This window comes from Engraulis encrasicolus, chromosome 19, assembly GCF_034702125.1.
Source record: "Engraulis encrasicolus isolate BLACKSEA-1 chromosome 19, IST_EnEncr_1.0, whole genome shotgun sequence".
NCBI lineage: Eukaryota > Metazoa > Chordata > Actinopteri > Clupeiformes > Engraulidae > Engraulis > Engraulis encrasicolus.
The window spans coordinates 242,607-260,000 of record NC_085875.1 but is presented as its reverse complement, the minus strand read 5'-3'; the positions used below and the strand labels follow the sequence as shown (position 1 = coordinate 260,000).

The following is a 17,394-nucleotide window of genomic DNA, read 5'->3' as shown; positions in this document are numbered from 1 at the left end:
GTACCCAATCTGCAGGGAGCCAAAGACGGCTGCCACGATGGAGGTCAGGAGCGTGGCGGTCAGCTGGCTCTGGGGGAACACGTGCACAGGGAAGCAGACATGAGGGGGGAGCAAAGGGGTCAGCTGTCTCGGGCCCACAGACAGAGGGTGTGTATTGGGTATGAAGCAGGGCCGCTGCTAAGGTTTTGGAGGCTCTAAGCGTAACTGTCAGAAGGCCCCCCCTCTCATAATAAAATAATTATGATACGTTTTAAAAAAACAAAAAAAACAATTTCAGTTCAGGAGGCCCCAATTTCAGGGTCAAATTGGTTGAGACCCTAAGTGCTCTGCTTACTCTGCTTAGGCCTATGCCTAGCGTGTGCCTGGGGTAGGGCAGGGCTGTCATACGTAAGGGTTAACGTTCGGCGAGAAGGTCGCTACCGTGGAATAGCAGCACGACAGAGAGAATCTTTAGACCCCGACGCGGAGCACAAAGCGACCGACTCGCCGAAAGTTAACCCGCTTATTATATGGATATACTTAAATGATTCACACATGGCGGGGACATTTCTTTAGGCCTATTTAATGTTAAGATTGTTGCTGCGCAAAACAAAACAGTGCCGTTGTGGAACACCGCTAGGCAACAGCTAGGTAGCCAGGACAACAGGTGTAGTCTATCACAGCAGCTGATTAGAGTCTTGCTGAAAAGTCGCTTTAGCAGTGAAAAGTCTTGTTGCCATTGACAGCGGTCTGTTATAGACCAACCCGTCCGTTATCGAAAAATAACAGACGTGCGAACGTTGGGGAGCCCCGTTGAAATGAATGGAGCATTCGACCGATGACGTCACACCATATAATAAAGGGGGTTTAACCCATTTTGTCCTAAGCCCTTTTTGGGAAAGGGTGCCCTCAGCCTATTAAATCCTAAATATCTCAGCCTCCGAAGCACATACAAACATGAAATGAGTTACATTTACCCACTTACCCATATTTTTTAATAAAACAGCTCAAATCTCAAAATCCTGAATGCAGCGTATGTGTTTCCAGGACACGATGGGTTTAAAGTAGGACTGAGTCACCAGGGCCCCATGTACCTGTGTATAGGGGGCCCATACACAGTCTGTACTAGCTACAGTATATGGCTGGGTGGGTCCATTGGAGCTGATTGTACTGTAAATAGGGCCCATAATTTGCTGCTACTCCCCTGGGGGTGTGTGGGGGGGGTGCCCTTACAAATGACTTTGTCCTGGGCCTGGCCTGGCCTGGCCTGGCTGTCAGCGGCCCTGCACGTGCACATGTACCCGCATGACTCACCTACAGCATACCACAGTACGGCGCGGCACGCTGCCGGTGTTAGCGGTTCGTTGGCCAGACACGGGTCAAGTCAAAGGCATCTCCTCAAATGAGGGCCCTGTTGCCTCCCGGGCTCCAGTGTTGCCTCACATAGTAACTTTATATAGCGTAACATTTTATAATAGCTCTTATAGTTTAGCGTAATGTTTTATAATAGAGCTTTTGTTGGTTTGAATTCATACAGTACGGGCATTGGAAGTTGTTTTTGATTCTAAAAGGTTTAGCATTACACAAACACAGGAATGGATACATTTTGCATTGGAAAGTGTCTTATACTGTATTTCATGCAGCCTAAAAAACAGAGATTGCATTGACAAACTAAATCTAGTTGTCATTATAATTCACGTGCAGAGTAAAGAAGGGACTTCACACTTAATCTCTACGTGATTTAAAAAACAAAACAAAAAAAACATCCTGATCACTTTAACCCATTTTGTCCTAAGGCCTTTTTGGGAAAGGGTGCCTATTAAATCCTAAATATCTCAGCCTTCGAATCACATGAAAAAATGAAATGAGTTACATTTAAAAGCTAGGACCCTCATTTTGCCTTAGAATGTGTTCATTCAGCTCTAACTAACTCAGATTTTTTACGTAATAAAACAGCTCAAATCTCAAGAACCTGAATGCAGCCTATATGTGTCTCCAGGACACAATGGGTTAACATGGAGTTCCATAGCAAGAACCCAATTATGACTCGACTGATGATGATAATTAGAAGAATGACAACTGAATCAATAATCACAAGTGTGCACCCTACACATCATATCTATTATACAGGTACAGCAATCAGGCACTGACCTTCTTCCAAGAAGCCATGGGGCCGCTGTGGTGGATATCACTCCCTGTGAGAGAAAAGTACTGTTCAGAGTTCGAAAGAGTCCTCGTACACAAGCCTTCATTAACACAGGTGCGGGTGTGAGGCAGCAAAACTTGATCAAAATTAAAAGTTCAGAAAACACAGCACACTTGCTTACAGTTCGCTCTAAGAAATAACATAAGAAAAAAAAGAGCAGTAAGCAGTGTGCTGTGTTTTCTGAACTTTTAACTTTGAAAAACACTGTTAACTGATCATCATTGTTTTCCCCAGTTTAAAAATGGTTGTATTTATTTCCTCTACTTCTAGCCCATTTTGCAAACAAATTCCAGAACTGTATCAGTTTAGTTAGGCCTAGTGACACACCATAATCGTAGGTACAGGACCTGCAGATTATCTGTTTTACATATATGCACATTTCATATATGCAGTTGACATTAAAATAATTAACATAACGTTGGTGAATTCAAATAGAATAAATTTAGATGCATAGTTCAATGTCAATGTTGTGTTGACACATTGACATTGAAGTCACTTTGGTTGCAGATATACCTTCAACAAACTTAAACTCATTCTTACCTGTGGTCTCTTGTCAGAGGTTAATTTGCACGTTGCACCGTAATTGGATATTCCCCCTAATTAGTCTTGGGAGTGGGATGTGACATCAAGAGAAAAAAAGTAACAATCTTCACTTGCTCTCGCTCTTGCTCTCTCTCTCTCTTTGACCCATCTGTATGCCTGAACATCATCCATGAGTTTGGATTTGGCTGCTCAAGTCAGACGCTGTCATTGCTATTGAGAACTTGACAGCTTCCTCTAACAAGTGCTTCTCACCAAACCATTCCCATCACCCGCCTACTGTACCCACACAGCCTTTACTCTACACTCCTGTCTCTCCGCTCTCCTCTCTCCGCCACTCGGGCGGCCCCTGGGAGAACTGAGAACTGATGAAGTCACACGCGGCTGGTGAATTTGGGGCCTGTCCGACAGAATGGGAGCAATGACTGCTGCTGCTGGTCAGGAGGATGGACGGACGGCCTGTCTGTCTGATCCCTGGAATCACTGCTTTGCTCCAAGAGCGCACGGCGGTTAAAATTCCTTCCGGTGCCAAACAGTTTACTGATGGAAAAATTTACAGTCATGCACTGTGGACACATCGTTATGATAGAAGCATACGATTCTAGTGTTAATATTTTAGTGTTTCAGTACATATTTCATATTTTTCAATCATTACTATTAATGCACTGGTCTTGGTTGGCAGGAAACACTGTCACTCACAGTTATAGTATACTTTTACCTTATGCCTTACCTTTTACCTTACACCTTACCTGTCCTCAGTATCAGATGTCATATTAAATGACTGTGCTATCATAAGAAGTGTCCTTGAAGATTTCCATTCATCCAAGCCATCTTAGTCGTAGATAACTGGGGATTTTTTTTCTCAAAGTGCAGTATGTAGGATGGTGCCCAGAGATGGTGTTACAACTATCATGCTGCTCATGATCTCTTCATGAACATTTACGAATCAGTAAGCTAATATTTACTTGCATGACCAAAGTACAGTAACTTTTGCTGCTAAAAATGTCTATTTCTGGAAATTCAAAATGGCAGACACGGAGAAGATCCACCTTTTTCATGTAGGCCTAAAGTGCAGTTTTCTCAGTCATTATGAATAGGCCTATTTAGAGTTGTATGTTATTCATATTTGTGTATTTGTGAAAAAAAGTTAACATTTGTGAATGGGCAACATGAATTCTGGAAATTAACTACTGATAATATGACATAGTGCACCTTTAAAGCTGGCTACCCCACCTGTTCTCATTATCAAGTTCGACATTAAACTGCTGCAGTAGAATCAGGCAAGCACGCAGGCATCATTGACGAGCAACGTTGGTAAAAATCAGAGAGGGGATTCGAGTTGTTCTCTACAACAAGCCAAGGCGACACGTGACAGGTGCTTTAATCACTGACACCACGTAGCACGAAAACATCCAGGCCACATGAAGTGGCAACGTGGGTACAAACCTGAGAGGTGATTCAGGTTGTGCTCTACAACAAGGCAAGGCCACACACAAGGCTCGATTTCAGATGGCCTGGGGCCCCTAAGCTACAGGTTGCTGTGGGGCCCCCCGGAAAGCAAATTTCTTGACAAATTTACTTAGACAGTGTCATAATTATAAGCTAAAAATTAAGGATAACATGTCTCCCAACTGTGCTGTTTTTTATCCTTCAATATTGGATTCTGTCACAATGCTGCGACTTTTTTGTAATGGCCTATCAGGGCGCCATTAGCCTAGCATGTGGAGGCCCGCTAGGCAGGTGGGGCTGTAGCCATATCTAGCCTGTGGGGGCCCCAGTAGCAGGTGGGGGCCCCTCCCTAGGCGTCAGCCATATCTAGCCTGTGGGGGGCCCATTAGCAGGTGGGGGCCCCTCCCTAGGTGTCAGCCNTATCTAGCCTGTGGGGGCCCCATTAGCAGGTGGGGGCCCCTCCCTAGGCTGTAGCCATATCTAGCCTGTGGGGGGCCCCATTAGCAGGTGGGGGCCCCTCCCTAGGCTGTAGCCATATCTAGCCTGTGGGGGCCCCATTAGCAGGTGGGGGCCCCTCCCTAGGCGTCATCCATATCTAGCTTGTGGGGGCCCCTATTAGCAGGTGGGGGCCCCTCCCTAGGCGTCAGCCATATCTAGCTTGTGGGGGCCCCATTAGCAGGTGGGGGCCCCTCCCTAGGTGTCAGCCATATCTAGCCTGTGGGGGGCCCATTAGCAGGTGGGGGCCCCTCCCTAGGCGTCAGCCATATCTAGCCTGTGAGGGCCCCAGTAGCAGGTGGGGGACCCATTATCAGGTGGGGGCCCCTCCCTAGGTTGTAGTCATATCTAGCCTGTGGGGGCCCCATTATCAGGTGGGGGACCCTCCCTAGGCGTCAACCACATCTAGCCTGTGGGGGCCCCATTATCAGGTGGGGGCCCCTCCCTCGGCGTCAGCCATATCTAGCCTGTGAGGGCCCCAGTAGCAGGTGGGGGACCCATTATCAGGTGGGGGCCCCTCCCTAGGCGTCAGCCATATTGAGCATGTGGGGGCCATTATCAGGTGGGGGCCCCTCCCTAGGCGTCAGCCATATCTAGCCTGTGGGGGCCCCAGTAGCAGGTGGGGGCCCTCCCTAGGCGTCAGCCATATCTAGCCTGTGCGCTAATTCTGCCCTGGCCACACGTGACAGGTGCCTTATTCACTAATAGCAAGCACGCAGCACGCAGGTGACATAATTCACAGCTCCTGGAGACCGCATGTGCCGTGCCGCCTGCCAGCGTAATGAGGGAAACAGCCATATGTCTGATCTTAAGGTATGCTGCCTGCATGAGTGTGTGCGTGAGTGCCACACAGCATGGGACCTCTCCTGCCCTGCGTGACTGAATACTATAGGCCACATGTACTGTAATGCCTGATACAATACTCACCATGTTGTGTGGTGTCGCGTCGTGTCTGACGTTATGTCCATAAAATGTTCTCCATAAAACAACTGGCATTTTCATGACATGCCCACGATAGCTGTGAACGTACGGTATTAGTTGTCATAGACAGTCAATTAAGAGACTCGTAAACAAGAGTGAGTGAACCAACCAATGGCATCTCTGTCAGTCATCCTGCCCTGCCTGTGTGTCTGGTGCTGACATGACATGCTCTGGTTTAGTGGCAGAACAATTGCACATGGGGCCCCAGGGCAAGGCACTTATATGGCCCTCCATACGACTTGCCAAGGTCACAATATGGTCCCCAACACCAATACAGGAGGGCCCTGGGCCCAGGGGCAAATGCCCTGCTTGCCCTCCCTATAGCTCCGCCCCTGCTCTGGTTTAGTTTTAATGGTGTCTGCATGTTGAGGACCTGAGGGCCAGCTGGTGATAATGTTTTGAGGCAAATTAAACAGCACTTCAAAAAAGAATCAGATTTACATGGCCTTAACACCAACTGGGTGTGTTCTTTGTTTATGTACAGTAAAAGGTTGTTGTCAGCTGCTGATACAGACAATATTTCTTTTCCATTTCTGTATCTTTTCGGGCAGCTTCAACTCACAGAATATTTTTGCACAATTCCCTTTTTATTATCATTTTTTACTATAGCTTTCATTTTCCCTCCCTGACTTTTACCTGTGTTATATGTGTCTCGAAATGTCCATGTGGGCATTATGTGTATTTATGTAAGCTACTTGATACCTTAATTCCCCCCGGGGATCAATAAAGTTACTGAACTACTTACTCTACTATTGAAGTCTACTTACTTTTTTTCCTTTTACATCTTTTTGCCCTTTTTTTGACAGACAGTGGAATAGAGACAGGAAATGAGTGGGGAGAGAGAGAGAGAGAGAGAGAGAGAGAGACAGAGGGAAGGATCGACAAATGACACAGGCCGGAATTGAACCCGGGTCGGTGGCGTGGTAACCCAGTGGTGCCCCACTGTTAGGCCACAGCAGGCCCCGGTCATGGTTGCCAGATGAGGCTGATGATTTCCAGCTCAAAAAATGCTCAAAACCCGCATAGAAGCACAAAAGCCCACCCAACTCTCTTGATTTCTATGGTAAAAATTGGGCGAGTTTTCCTGCAAAATGACATTTTTACCCGCACACGGCCATCCTAAGCAGCCCAATTGGGCGGGAAACAGTCTAATTTGGCAACACTGGCCCCAGTCTCTAAATCCCAGTCTGATCAGGTCTGCCACATCAGATGGCTGCAAGGCCACATGAATAGGCTGCTCTGAATGGTACACATGATGATGACAAATGATGGCAAATGCAATTGTCAGATAATGGACTTGGAGCCTTCTTATGTGTTTTGTTTAGGCCTAGTCTGTTGTTCTTCTAGAAAAGTAGGAATGAACTTTCACTTCATGACAGAGTGGTCATGATGACAAAGATGTTCATTTGTAGAAAAAAAAGACAGAAAAAAGGAATTTCTTTCTTATTTGTTGTTCTTCTGTAGTTGGAACAAAGTATTGTGTCCCAATCCCTTCATCACAGAGTGGTCATAATGACAAAACAAAATAATAAATCCATAAAAAGATGACTTGGAGCTCTCTTATTTACATATTTTGTTATTTATTGTGCTTCAACAACAGCAAATAACTATTGGTTTCCTCAATCACTTCATCACAAAGTGGTCTGGTCTGTCGTCTGCAGGAATGAGCTGAATGAGCTCCTCAGTTTGAGGTCATCTGAATCGCCAGCAGCCAGGGACGGATGGAATAGAATAGAATAGAATAGAATAGAATAGAATAGAATAGAATAGAATAGAATAGAATAGAATAGAATAAAATAGAATAGCATAGAATAGAATAGAATAGAATAGAATAGAATAGAATAGAATAGAATAGAATAGAATAGAATAAAATAGAATAGAATAGAATAGAACAGAACAGAACAGAACAATAGAAATAGAATAGAATAGAACATAATAAAATAATAAAATATAATGGAATATGGAATATAATATTAGAATATGTTTTATTGTCATGCCAACATGACAAAAGTCTTTGGTCTCATTGTATGAAAGCACAAATATACAGATCATGGCCACCTGGGCCAGACATCAAGACTGCAATCGGTATTGCTAGTTTATAAAATGATTCAGGGTTTTAGGCTAGGTGTGAGAGTTTATGTTGTCGGGGGGTTGGGCTGGGGGCTTGTCCCCCAAGAAATTTTAAAAATACAGTTCTTAAAGGTGTGATTTTAATGCAATATGAGAATGCAAAAATATACAACTACATAGAGGCTAGAGCTTCAGGGGCCCCCCTTGACACTTGGGCCTCTGGGCCTGGGCCCAGTTAGGCCTGTGTAATAATATGTCCCTGTGACTAGCAAATTCACTCATTCCACATGGTGATAAAATATAAATCAGGCTAAAAAACGTAGAAGAAGAAGAAGAAAGGAAATTCACTTTGTGGGACTCTGGGGTGAGTCACACACTTACTGGACTGACTGGCTTCCACAGCATCGCGTCTGTATCTGGAGGGCCTTCCTGGCACTCTTTTCAAGTCCACATGCAACAAAATTAGTATTTATAAACCCTTTCATTGTTGCGCTCTTACTCACCCACGCATGTGTACGCACGCACGCACGCACGCACGCACGCACGCACACACACACGCACGCACGCACGCACGCACGCACGCACGCACGCACGCACACACACACACACACACACACACACACACACACACACACAGGGCAGCGGACACTGCAGGATCATAACCAAATGGGATTTTTGAACAGCTCTTCAACAGCATCGGTTGAGAGGGAAGGGGCCATTGTAAGCCAGTACAAAGGAGAGGTCTGCTCTGATTAGGAAACAGGGTGAGGAGTGAGTGGAGGCTTTCCTGGGACCGGTACCAAAAAGCTGGTTCAGGAGTAAACCAGGTTAAATGAATCCATTGATACCTACAGCACCTGCAAGAAACGACTTGCCTAAGCCCTTGATGGGAAAGTTGCCCTCAGCCTATAAAAACCTAAATATCTAAGCTTCTGATGCACATAAAAACATGAAATAAGTTGCATTTGAAACCCTAAGACCCGCATCTTGCATTAGGATGTGTTCATTCAGCTGTAACATACCCACCACATTTTTATTAAAAAAATCTAAAATCTGCCTGGTTGCAGCATATGTTTCTCCAGGCACCAAAGGTTAAACAACTATAAGAGTCATCAGGCTATAATGGGTTAATATAAGAGGTAAATCATCTAATAGAAGAGCCTGGTTTACGCCTAAACCAGCTTCTTAGTTACGTAGTAGTTCCCTGCTCTGGGATGCATTTCCCGAAGCCATAGTTGCTAGTTATGTTAGTTACTTTGTTGTTTGCAATGCAATTTCCCATTGGCAACTACCCAAGTTGCTAACTGGCTAACAACTATGCTTTTGAGAAATGCACCCCTGATTATTAAACAGGGTGAGGAGAGGAGTGGTGAGTAGAGGAGTTAAGTGGAGAGGAGAGGAGAGGAGAGGAGAGGAGAGGAGAGGAGAGGAGAGGAGAGGCGCAGAGGAGGAGAGGTAGGAGAGGAGAGGAGAGGAGAGGAGGGGCGCAGAGGAGAGGAGAGGAGAGGAGAGTGAGAGGAGAGGAGGAGTGAGGAGGAGAGGAGAGGAGAGGAGAGGAGAGGAGAGGAGAGGAGAGGAGAGGAGAGGAGAGGAGAGGAGAGGAGAGGAGAGGAGAGGAGAGGGTAGGAGAGGAGAGGAGAGGAGAAGAGAGGAGAGGAGAGGAGAGGAGAAGAGAAGAGAGGAGAGGAGAAGAAAGGAGATGAGAGGAGAGGAGAGGAGGGGTGGAGTGGAGTTGAGTGGAGTGGAGAGGGGTTGAGTGGAGTGGAGAGGAGAGGAGAGAGGAGAGGAGTGGAGAATGGAGGAGAGGAGAGGAGAGGAGAGGAGAGGAGAGGAGAGGAGAGGAGAGGTGAGTAGAGGAGAGGAGAGGAGAGGAGGGGAGAGGAGAGGAGAGGAGAGGAGAGGAGAGGAGAGGAGAGGAGAGGAGAGGTGAGGTGAGTAGAGGAGTGGAGGCATTCCTGTGTAGAGAGCACATCACAAGTGAGCAGGCAAATTATCACAGCAATAAAACCTAAACGGACTCTTGGGGGCATTCAAAGAGATTGGCCTTTTCAGCACCAAGGTTGCTAGATAGAAATTCACCATGGAATCTCAACAATTAAGCGAAAGTGAAGTGAAAGCCCGATTGGGAAACTCCAGCTCCCATTGTCATTGTGACAGAGCCCCCCACAGCACACAGCAAGTGTTCACTGCACACAACGAAATTGCATTTATGTCTCACCAGTGCAAGGGGGCAGCCCCCAAAGGCACCCCAAGGGAGCAGTGCGGCGGGCCGGTACCATGCTCAGGGTACCTCAGTCATGGAGGAGGATGGGGGAGAACACTGGTTAAGTACTCCCCCCACCAACCTGGCGGGCCGGGAGTCGAACCGGCAACCTTTGGGTTACAAGTCTGACGCCCTCACCGCTTACCCATGACTGCCCACTAATTAAGCTTCCTTGAACAATAAATGAAGCAAAAAAACAAAAAAACAGAAACAGGTACATAACTACATAAACAGAGTAAACAAACAAATTAAATACACAATTTAGATGTCTCTAAATGTAAAAATAAAAAATGTCTCTATTAACAGTCCATGAGGTAAAATTAATATGAGCATTCAACACTAACTTTAACAAAAAGGCCCTGTGCTGCTGGAATAATGAGTCCCACCGGACGTTGATCTACAGCTTATTTGACTGCAGGGTGCAGTTTATACCATGAGGGGGCGTAGTGTCACACAGTAGAGCACCACAGCGACACAAACCCCCATCGCAGCGCACTGAACCATGTACAGCACAGTACACAGACATTACCCATTGCAGTACTATTGGAGTGACAGTTTACTTACTTCACGATGAAGGTGGCTTGTATGGAACAGGATTATTTACATTCATGAAATGACTGTGAATACAATAGTTTAATAGTGACCACCCATGTGACTTTGTTCTACAAATTACATTTTGAAGTACAAATATAGTCCTATCTATACAGCAGAAGTAATGGGAAGTGTGGTAAATATATCTATAGAAGTAATAGGAACTGTGGTAAGAAGGATTGATGAGAAGGCATCCTCATATTGGGTATGGATACTGTAGGAGGGAAAAAAGGAAAACAAGCACCACATCTAAGTACATTCAAAAAGCTTTTTGGGGAGAGCAGTTGACAATAGTTCTGTGCCTTCTGTGCCACCGAAAGGAACCAGTAAGAAATGAAATGGAAGGAAACTTATTTTCCTGGATAATCCTGCAGGCGGCTTGCAGCCCAGGGCTGCACTGGGACCAAAACAATGGACTGGGCATTTTCAAAGAAGGTTGTCGTCTGCGCCTTAACTTAGAATCGCTTGTTGCTTGGTGCGACTGCTCACCAAAAACAGTGATACTAGGACAGTCAAAAAAGATGAGGCGCACACAAGGCTTGCAGGTTCAAAAAGTGTATTGTGGCCGACAAATTAATAATAGAAGTCAACGGGAGCTCCAGATATTTTCCGTTGACTTCTTTTGTTAATGTGTCGGCCACAATACACTTTTTGAACCTGCAAGCCTTTTGTGCGCCTCATCTTTTTTGACTGTCCTAGGCATTTTCAAGCCATGATCAGTCCACCAGGTATTGACAAAGACAATGGGGCGTCTGGCAATATTTTAGTATAACTTATGAAGGACACAAGTGTGCAAGAAGGCGGATGGCTCTGAGCGCGGCCTGGAAGCTCCTGGCTATGGACTAAGTATAAAAAGGGTAGCTTACAGAAACTACAAGTTGCATATAATGATGGGCTGCGCATTCTGCTTAAGAAGCCCAGGTGGAGCAGTGCTAGTGAACTGTTTTGTGGTCAAGGGGTCATCACATTCCATGCATTGTTGAGGAGTTTAATGTATACATTTATTTGCAGGTTGGTTGGTTCATGTAATCAAGTTATTATGCTGCTGTCTAATCCTGTGCTCAGTGCTGTGAGATACCAGTCATACTTGTGGAAACACTGGTACAAGTGTCTTTTATATGTGTCTTTTATAAGTGTGTCTCTGTCTGTTTTTATGTATTGTACTGTGTTTTGTTGGTTGAAAATGGACCTTGAGTCTGGAAATAAAGCTGATGATGATTACTATTCCAGAGAGGCTGCTGTACTGTACTGCCGTGCAAAACAAGAGCGCAGTAACTCAAAATGGTCGAAAAACAAATTATATCGGAAATGAGCTTTAAACTACCTCATTTGTCTTGTGTCAAAAAATGGTGATCCAACACCGTTCCGTTTTGGAGAAAAATAATTTTGAAAGTGCAAAAATGACAAAAAAAAGAAGTTACTGTGGTGTTGGATTAAACGTTACGTCGTGCAAAACAAAAACGCAGTAAGTCGGTGAGTAACTGCTGCACTGTCCAATGGGAATGGTTTGAGAGTAGACCGTAATACTAGCCAAGAATGCAGTAACTCCTGCAGTAACTCCATTTTGTGGCAGTAATACCAGCCAAGACCGCAGTAACTCTGTTTTTTTGTGGCAAAAAGACACATAAATGTTGTTTCTTGGTTTTTTTTTGTGTGCATTAAATTTCTATCCTAAAAAAGCATTACCAGGAAGTGTCACCACCAATTTACCGACAACACAGTTGTCGCGCCATATGGGAAACTTTGAAGCCTTTTTTCTCAGTTTGCAGTTTTCAGAGTTACTGCGTTCTTAGATTGTAGGGCAGTGTAGCTGCATGAGGGTTGATTAGCATGGAGGGGAGAGGCAGGCCGAAATCATCCACAGCCCACCCACCGGGCAAATGCCCTGTCTGCCCTCATGGCCACTCCAGCCATGCTTTGTAGCCAAGGGTGCACTGAGTTGTATAAACCAGTAGCTCAGCCTCAATCACTCCACAGTCATCAGGCATCACCAGTCATCCAAAATGGTAATTGAATGCAGATCTATTAAAACGCAGTCTCTCGAGCCAGTGCAGCTATGAAAGTTTCCCCAAAACTTTTATCGTGCATATTTTACATCTGCTCCGTTCATGTTTAAGAAGTGAACCAGCACATTTTGAGGAATGCGTGTATAACGCTTTTCCCTCCCTTTGAAAAAACAACCCCCACCACATGTCTCTAATTATTTATCTAGCATGCAGCAGAAGTACAAAACTAATTCACAAAACCACAAATTGATAAAAAAAGAGAAGAGAGAGAGAGAGAGAGAGAGAGAGAGAGAGAGAGAGAGAGAGAGAGAGAGAGAGAGAGAGAACAATATTCCCTTCTTTTTTCTTCTTCTGTTCTGAGGGGGCCGCACAGACACCTGCGACTATTAACCCAGCTGAGTTCTCAATCAGTATGTGGACACGGTTGACCTTTGAACCCTAAAAGACTTGACCTCTGACCCTACCCCCCCCCCCCCCCCCCCCCCCCCCCCCCGCCCCCCCCCCCCCCCCCCCCCCCTGCCTGAGCTAACCAGCAGGTGCTGAGGCAGACGGCTAAACTGGGATGAAAAATCAGGCCGGGCGTTTTCAGCCAAGGCCGGTCCGCCATGTATTGAGAGAGAAAATTAAGGATGTGACAAAATTACAATCATCTAAATATGAGCTACTCTGACTCTAACAGACAAAATGCTTAATTATTATTTTACTGTCTGGAAGAGACCTGCTGTAGTGGTATGAGGACTGATCTGATACCATTGATGTGGAGGGGCAGGCCAAAATCATAAACAGTCCTCCGGGCAAATGCCCTTTATACCATATGGCCAGCCCAGCCATGCAGACAGCGAGGCCCATCAGACACAAATGTTAAACAGGGCACCTTCAAGCACATTGCCTGCCTGCCTGCCTGCTTGTCTGTCTGTTTACCCTGCCTGCCTGACTGCTTGCCTGCATGCCTGATTGCTTGCCTGCCTGCCTCCCTCCCTGTCTGCCTGTCCGCCTGTCTGCCTGCCGGCCTTCCTGCCTCCATCCCTGTCTGCCTGCCTGCCTGTTTGCTTGCCAGCCTGCATGCCTACCTGCCTACCTGCCTGCCTGTTTGCCTGCCTCCCTGCCTGTTTGCCTGCCTCCCTGCCTGCCTGTTTGTTTGCCTGCCTGCCTGCCTGCCTGCCTGCCTGCCTGCCTGTCTGTCTGACTGTCTATCTGCCTGCCTGTCTGCTTGTCTGTCTGCCTGCCTGCCTGCCTGCCTGCCTGCCTGGCCTGCCTGGATGGTCTCCCCCATACCCATACCCAAAACTAAATCTCCCTTGAGCCAGCGCCTCAGAAACAAATACAGCCCATTGTAAATATGATCTATGCCCCTGCAATGGGGAGTTAAAACAGACTTTCTGTATTAGTTCAGATGTGTACCGTATGTAGATAAGGTCCAGATAAGGCTTACGGTCAGGGTTCACATGGTATTGACCATCACCTAAAGCAGCGTTATTCAACCACTGTGCCGGGGAACACTAGTGTGCCGTGAGACATCATCTGGTGTGCCGTGGAAAAATATAGAATGACTGTACATTGTTATTAATATAGGCAATAGGCTTTTATTTTCAGATGACATTTACAATTGGTGGTGTGCCTTGGCATTTTGATTTAAAAAAGAGGTGTGCCTTCCTTGGCACAAAAAAGATTGAAACCCACAGATATAATGAATTAATGTAGTTCATGTAGGAAATAAACCCCAACCACCCCCATCCTCATCCCCACCCCATCCTCATCCCCACCCCCATTCCCCCCACACCCCATCCTCACCCCTCCCCCAATCACCCCATCCCCCATCCTCCTCCCCACCCAAGACACTCGCAAAATCACACATGACCCTGAACTCACTCACATGCAATGCACACATAAACATGAACGTGTGCATTCCCTCACAAGTAGTCTAGCCGCACAATTTGTCTTCTTACAACACACATGTGCTCGCACATGCAGGCCATGCACAAATGAACACACACATGCACGCACGCACGCGCGCACACACACACACACACACACACACACATCCTTAGGCAGCTGCGTCATTATAAAACTCTTTTGAACTTCACACTGGATGTCAAATGCCACATGTGTCAGAACAAGACAGATGTAGTGCAGCTGGCTGCCAGCTCTTATTTCATCTCAACTCCTATCCTCACAAACACCATAACTACTACCACCACCACAACCACTACCACCACCACCATCACCATCTCAACTCCTATCCTCACAAACACCATAACTACCACCACGACAACCACCACCTCCATCACCACAACCACCATCTCAACTCCTATCCTCACAAATACCATAACTACCACAACCACCATCTCAACTCCTATCCTCACAAAACACCACCACCACCAGCAGCATAACTACCACCACCACGACAATCACCACCATCTCAACTCCTATCCTCACAAACACCAACACCACCAGCACTACAACTACCACCACCACGACAACCACTACCACCATCTCAACTCATATCCTCACAAACACCATAACTACCACCACCACCACCACCACCATCTCAACTCCTATCCTCACAAACACCATAACTACCACCACCACCACCACCACCACCTCAACTCCTATCGTCACAAACACCATAACTACCACCACCACCACCACCACCAGCACCACCACCATCACCATGTTCATCTCAACTCCTATCCTCACAAAGCACCACCACCACGACAATCACCACCATCTCAACTCCTATCCTCACAAACACCATAACTACCACCACCACGACAACCACAACCACCACCACCATCTCAACTCCTATCCTCACAAACACCATAACTACCACCAGCACTACAACTACCACCACCACCACCTCAACTCCTATCCTTACAAAACACCATAACTACCACCACCACCACCATCTCAACTCCTATCCTCACAAACACCACCACCACCATCACCACCACCATAGTGACTCCTGTCCTCACAAACACCACCACCACCACCACCATCACCACCATCACCATCTTCATAGTGACTCCTATCTTCGCAAATACCACCATCATTCACCACCATCACCCCATCACCATCACCACCATCACCACCACCAGCAACATCACCATGTTCATCTCAACTCCTATCCTTACAAACACCATCACCACCATCTATATACTATAATGTAGATACTGTATTGTGGGTAGTTTTCTCGTCACACACAATTGATGTTTGCATGTTAGCAGTTATGGCGTTCTCAGTCAGGCAGGTGGATGTGAGTCAATGGGTTCTTTCCATCCTCGGCCTGTGCTTGTAGCCTCGCGTTTCGCTGACACCCCGCCTCCATGGAGAAAACAATTAAGATTACCCTGCTGTCAGCTTAGCCACAACAACTTTCGGGGGACTTTTCTTCATACACCATCCCGATTGCAAATGAGAAAATAACATTATAATTGCACTTTTGCGAGATATTGAAATGCATTTCTGTCGTCAGAGACGACATCACAAGGCCACAAAGCAAGTGATCAAGGGAGGACGGGAGTCTGCATGTTAGAAAGAGCCCAATGTTACATGGCACGCAGGGTTGCCAGATGAGTCTGTATATTAGAAAGAGCCCAATCAAAGAAGGTGGATCTAATATGAAGTGTCATTTTGTTTCTTTTCCGGTATCCACTTTATGTCGGGTGAACGCCCCTTTAGGAGACCTTCGGTTAGGAGACCTTCGGAGTCCTGAGGTTGAGAATCAATGAAGTCCCCTTAGCGCCGTAGATGGCGGTAGCGCACGTCTTGCGCAAAAACACCTCAAAAAGAGAAGAAGAAGTAGGGGACAACGCCCCCTTAGGAGACCCAACTTGAGCACACGCTTTTACATTGAGTGGGCGTGTTTTGCGTTATCTTGGTTTGATTCAGTATTTTTGGCCCAATGTTACATGGCACGCAGGGTTGCCAGATGAGTCTGCATGTTAGAAAGAGCCCAATGTTACATGGCACGCAGGGTTGCCAGATGAGTCTGTATATTAGAAAGAGCCCAATGTTACACTGCACGCAGGGTTACCAGATGTGTATGACAATTTCCAGCCCAAAAAAATGCTCAACATCTGCCTCGAGGCACTAAATGCTGCCCTATATGAAACAAATCGTATTGATTTCTATGGCCATAAAAATACAGAATAACTCGCCCAATGCCTGCTTTTGACCTTTTTTTTACCCGCAAACGAGACAACCAACCTAAACAGCCCAACTGGGTGGGAAACCGCCTAATCTGGCAACACTGACTGCACCTGTGTGACTGCCCCTCCAGTCTAACCCTGGCCTCTGCCCTCCACGCTCTGAGCCGCCTGGTCCACTAATCCAACCCTGTCTTCACGGCTTTACCGGCTATGATTTGCACAACACAAGCATGTGTTTCTGTGTATGTGGTAAGCCGTTAGGGCGTCAGACTTGTAGCCCAAAGGTTGCCACCCAAAGGTTCGACTCCCAACCCACCAGGTTGGTGGGGGGAGTAATTAACCAGTGCTCTCCCCAATCCTCACCCCAAGACTGAGGTACCCTGAGCTTGGCACCGTTCCGCGGCCGCACTGCTCCCTTTCTGGTGCCACTCGGCGCTGCCCCCTTGCACGGGTGAGGCATAAATGCAATTTCGTTGTGTGCAGTGTTCACTTCTGTGCTGTGGAGTGCTGTATGACAATGACAATGGGAGCTGGAGTTTCCCAGTTGGGCTTTCATGCTTTCTCTCTGTCCTGATGATGACCAGCAAGCACCTACAAACCTACAGTGCCCTCCGCAATTATTGGCACCCCTGGTTGAGAGGTGTTAAAAGCCTTAAAATAAATTCA

At 46.5% G+C, this 17,394-nt stretch overlaps 1 protein-coding gene across 1 annotated transcript in view; it reads right to left on the bottom strand.

Moving 5' to 3' along the window:
* Positions 1–15,253, bottom strand: part of LOC134435121 (solute carrier family 2, facilitated glucose transporter member 1) — a 31,247-nt gene extending 15,994 nt beyond the window's left edge. Inside the window, exons 1-2 of the mRNA XM_063183953.1 lie at positions 15,107–15,253; positions 1–123 (exon numbers count right to left, since the gene is read on the bottom strand). The exon at positions 1–123 is cut by the window's left edge and continues 30 nt beyond it. Coding sequence (XP_063040023.1) covers positions 1–123; positions 15,107–15,253 — 270 coding nt within the window. The remainder of the gene's footprint in view (positions 124–15,106) is intronic.
* Positions 15,254–17,394: the final 2,141 nt, after the last annotated feature.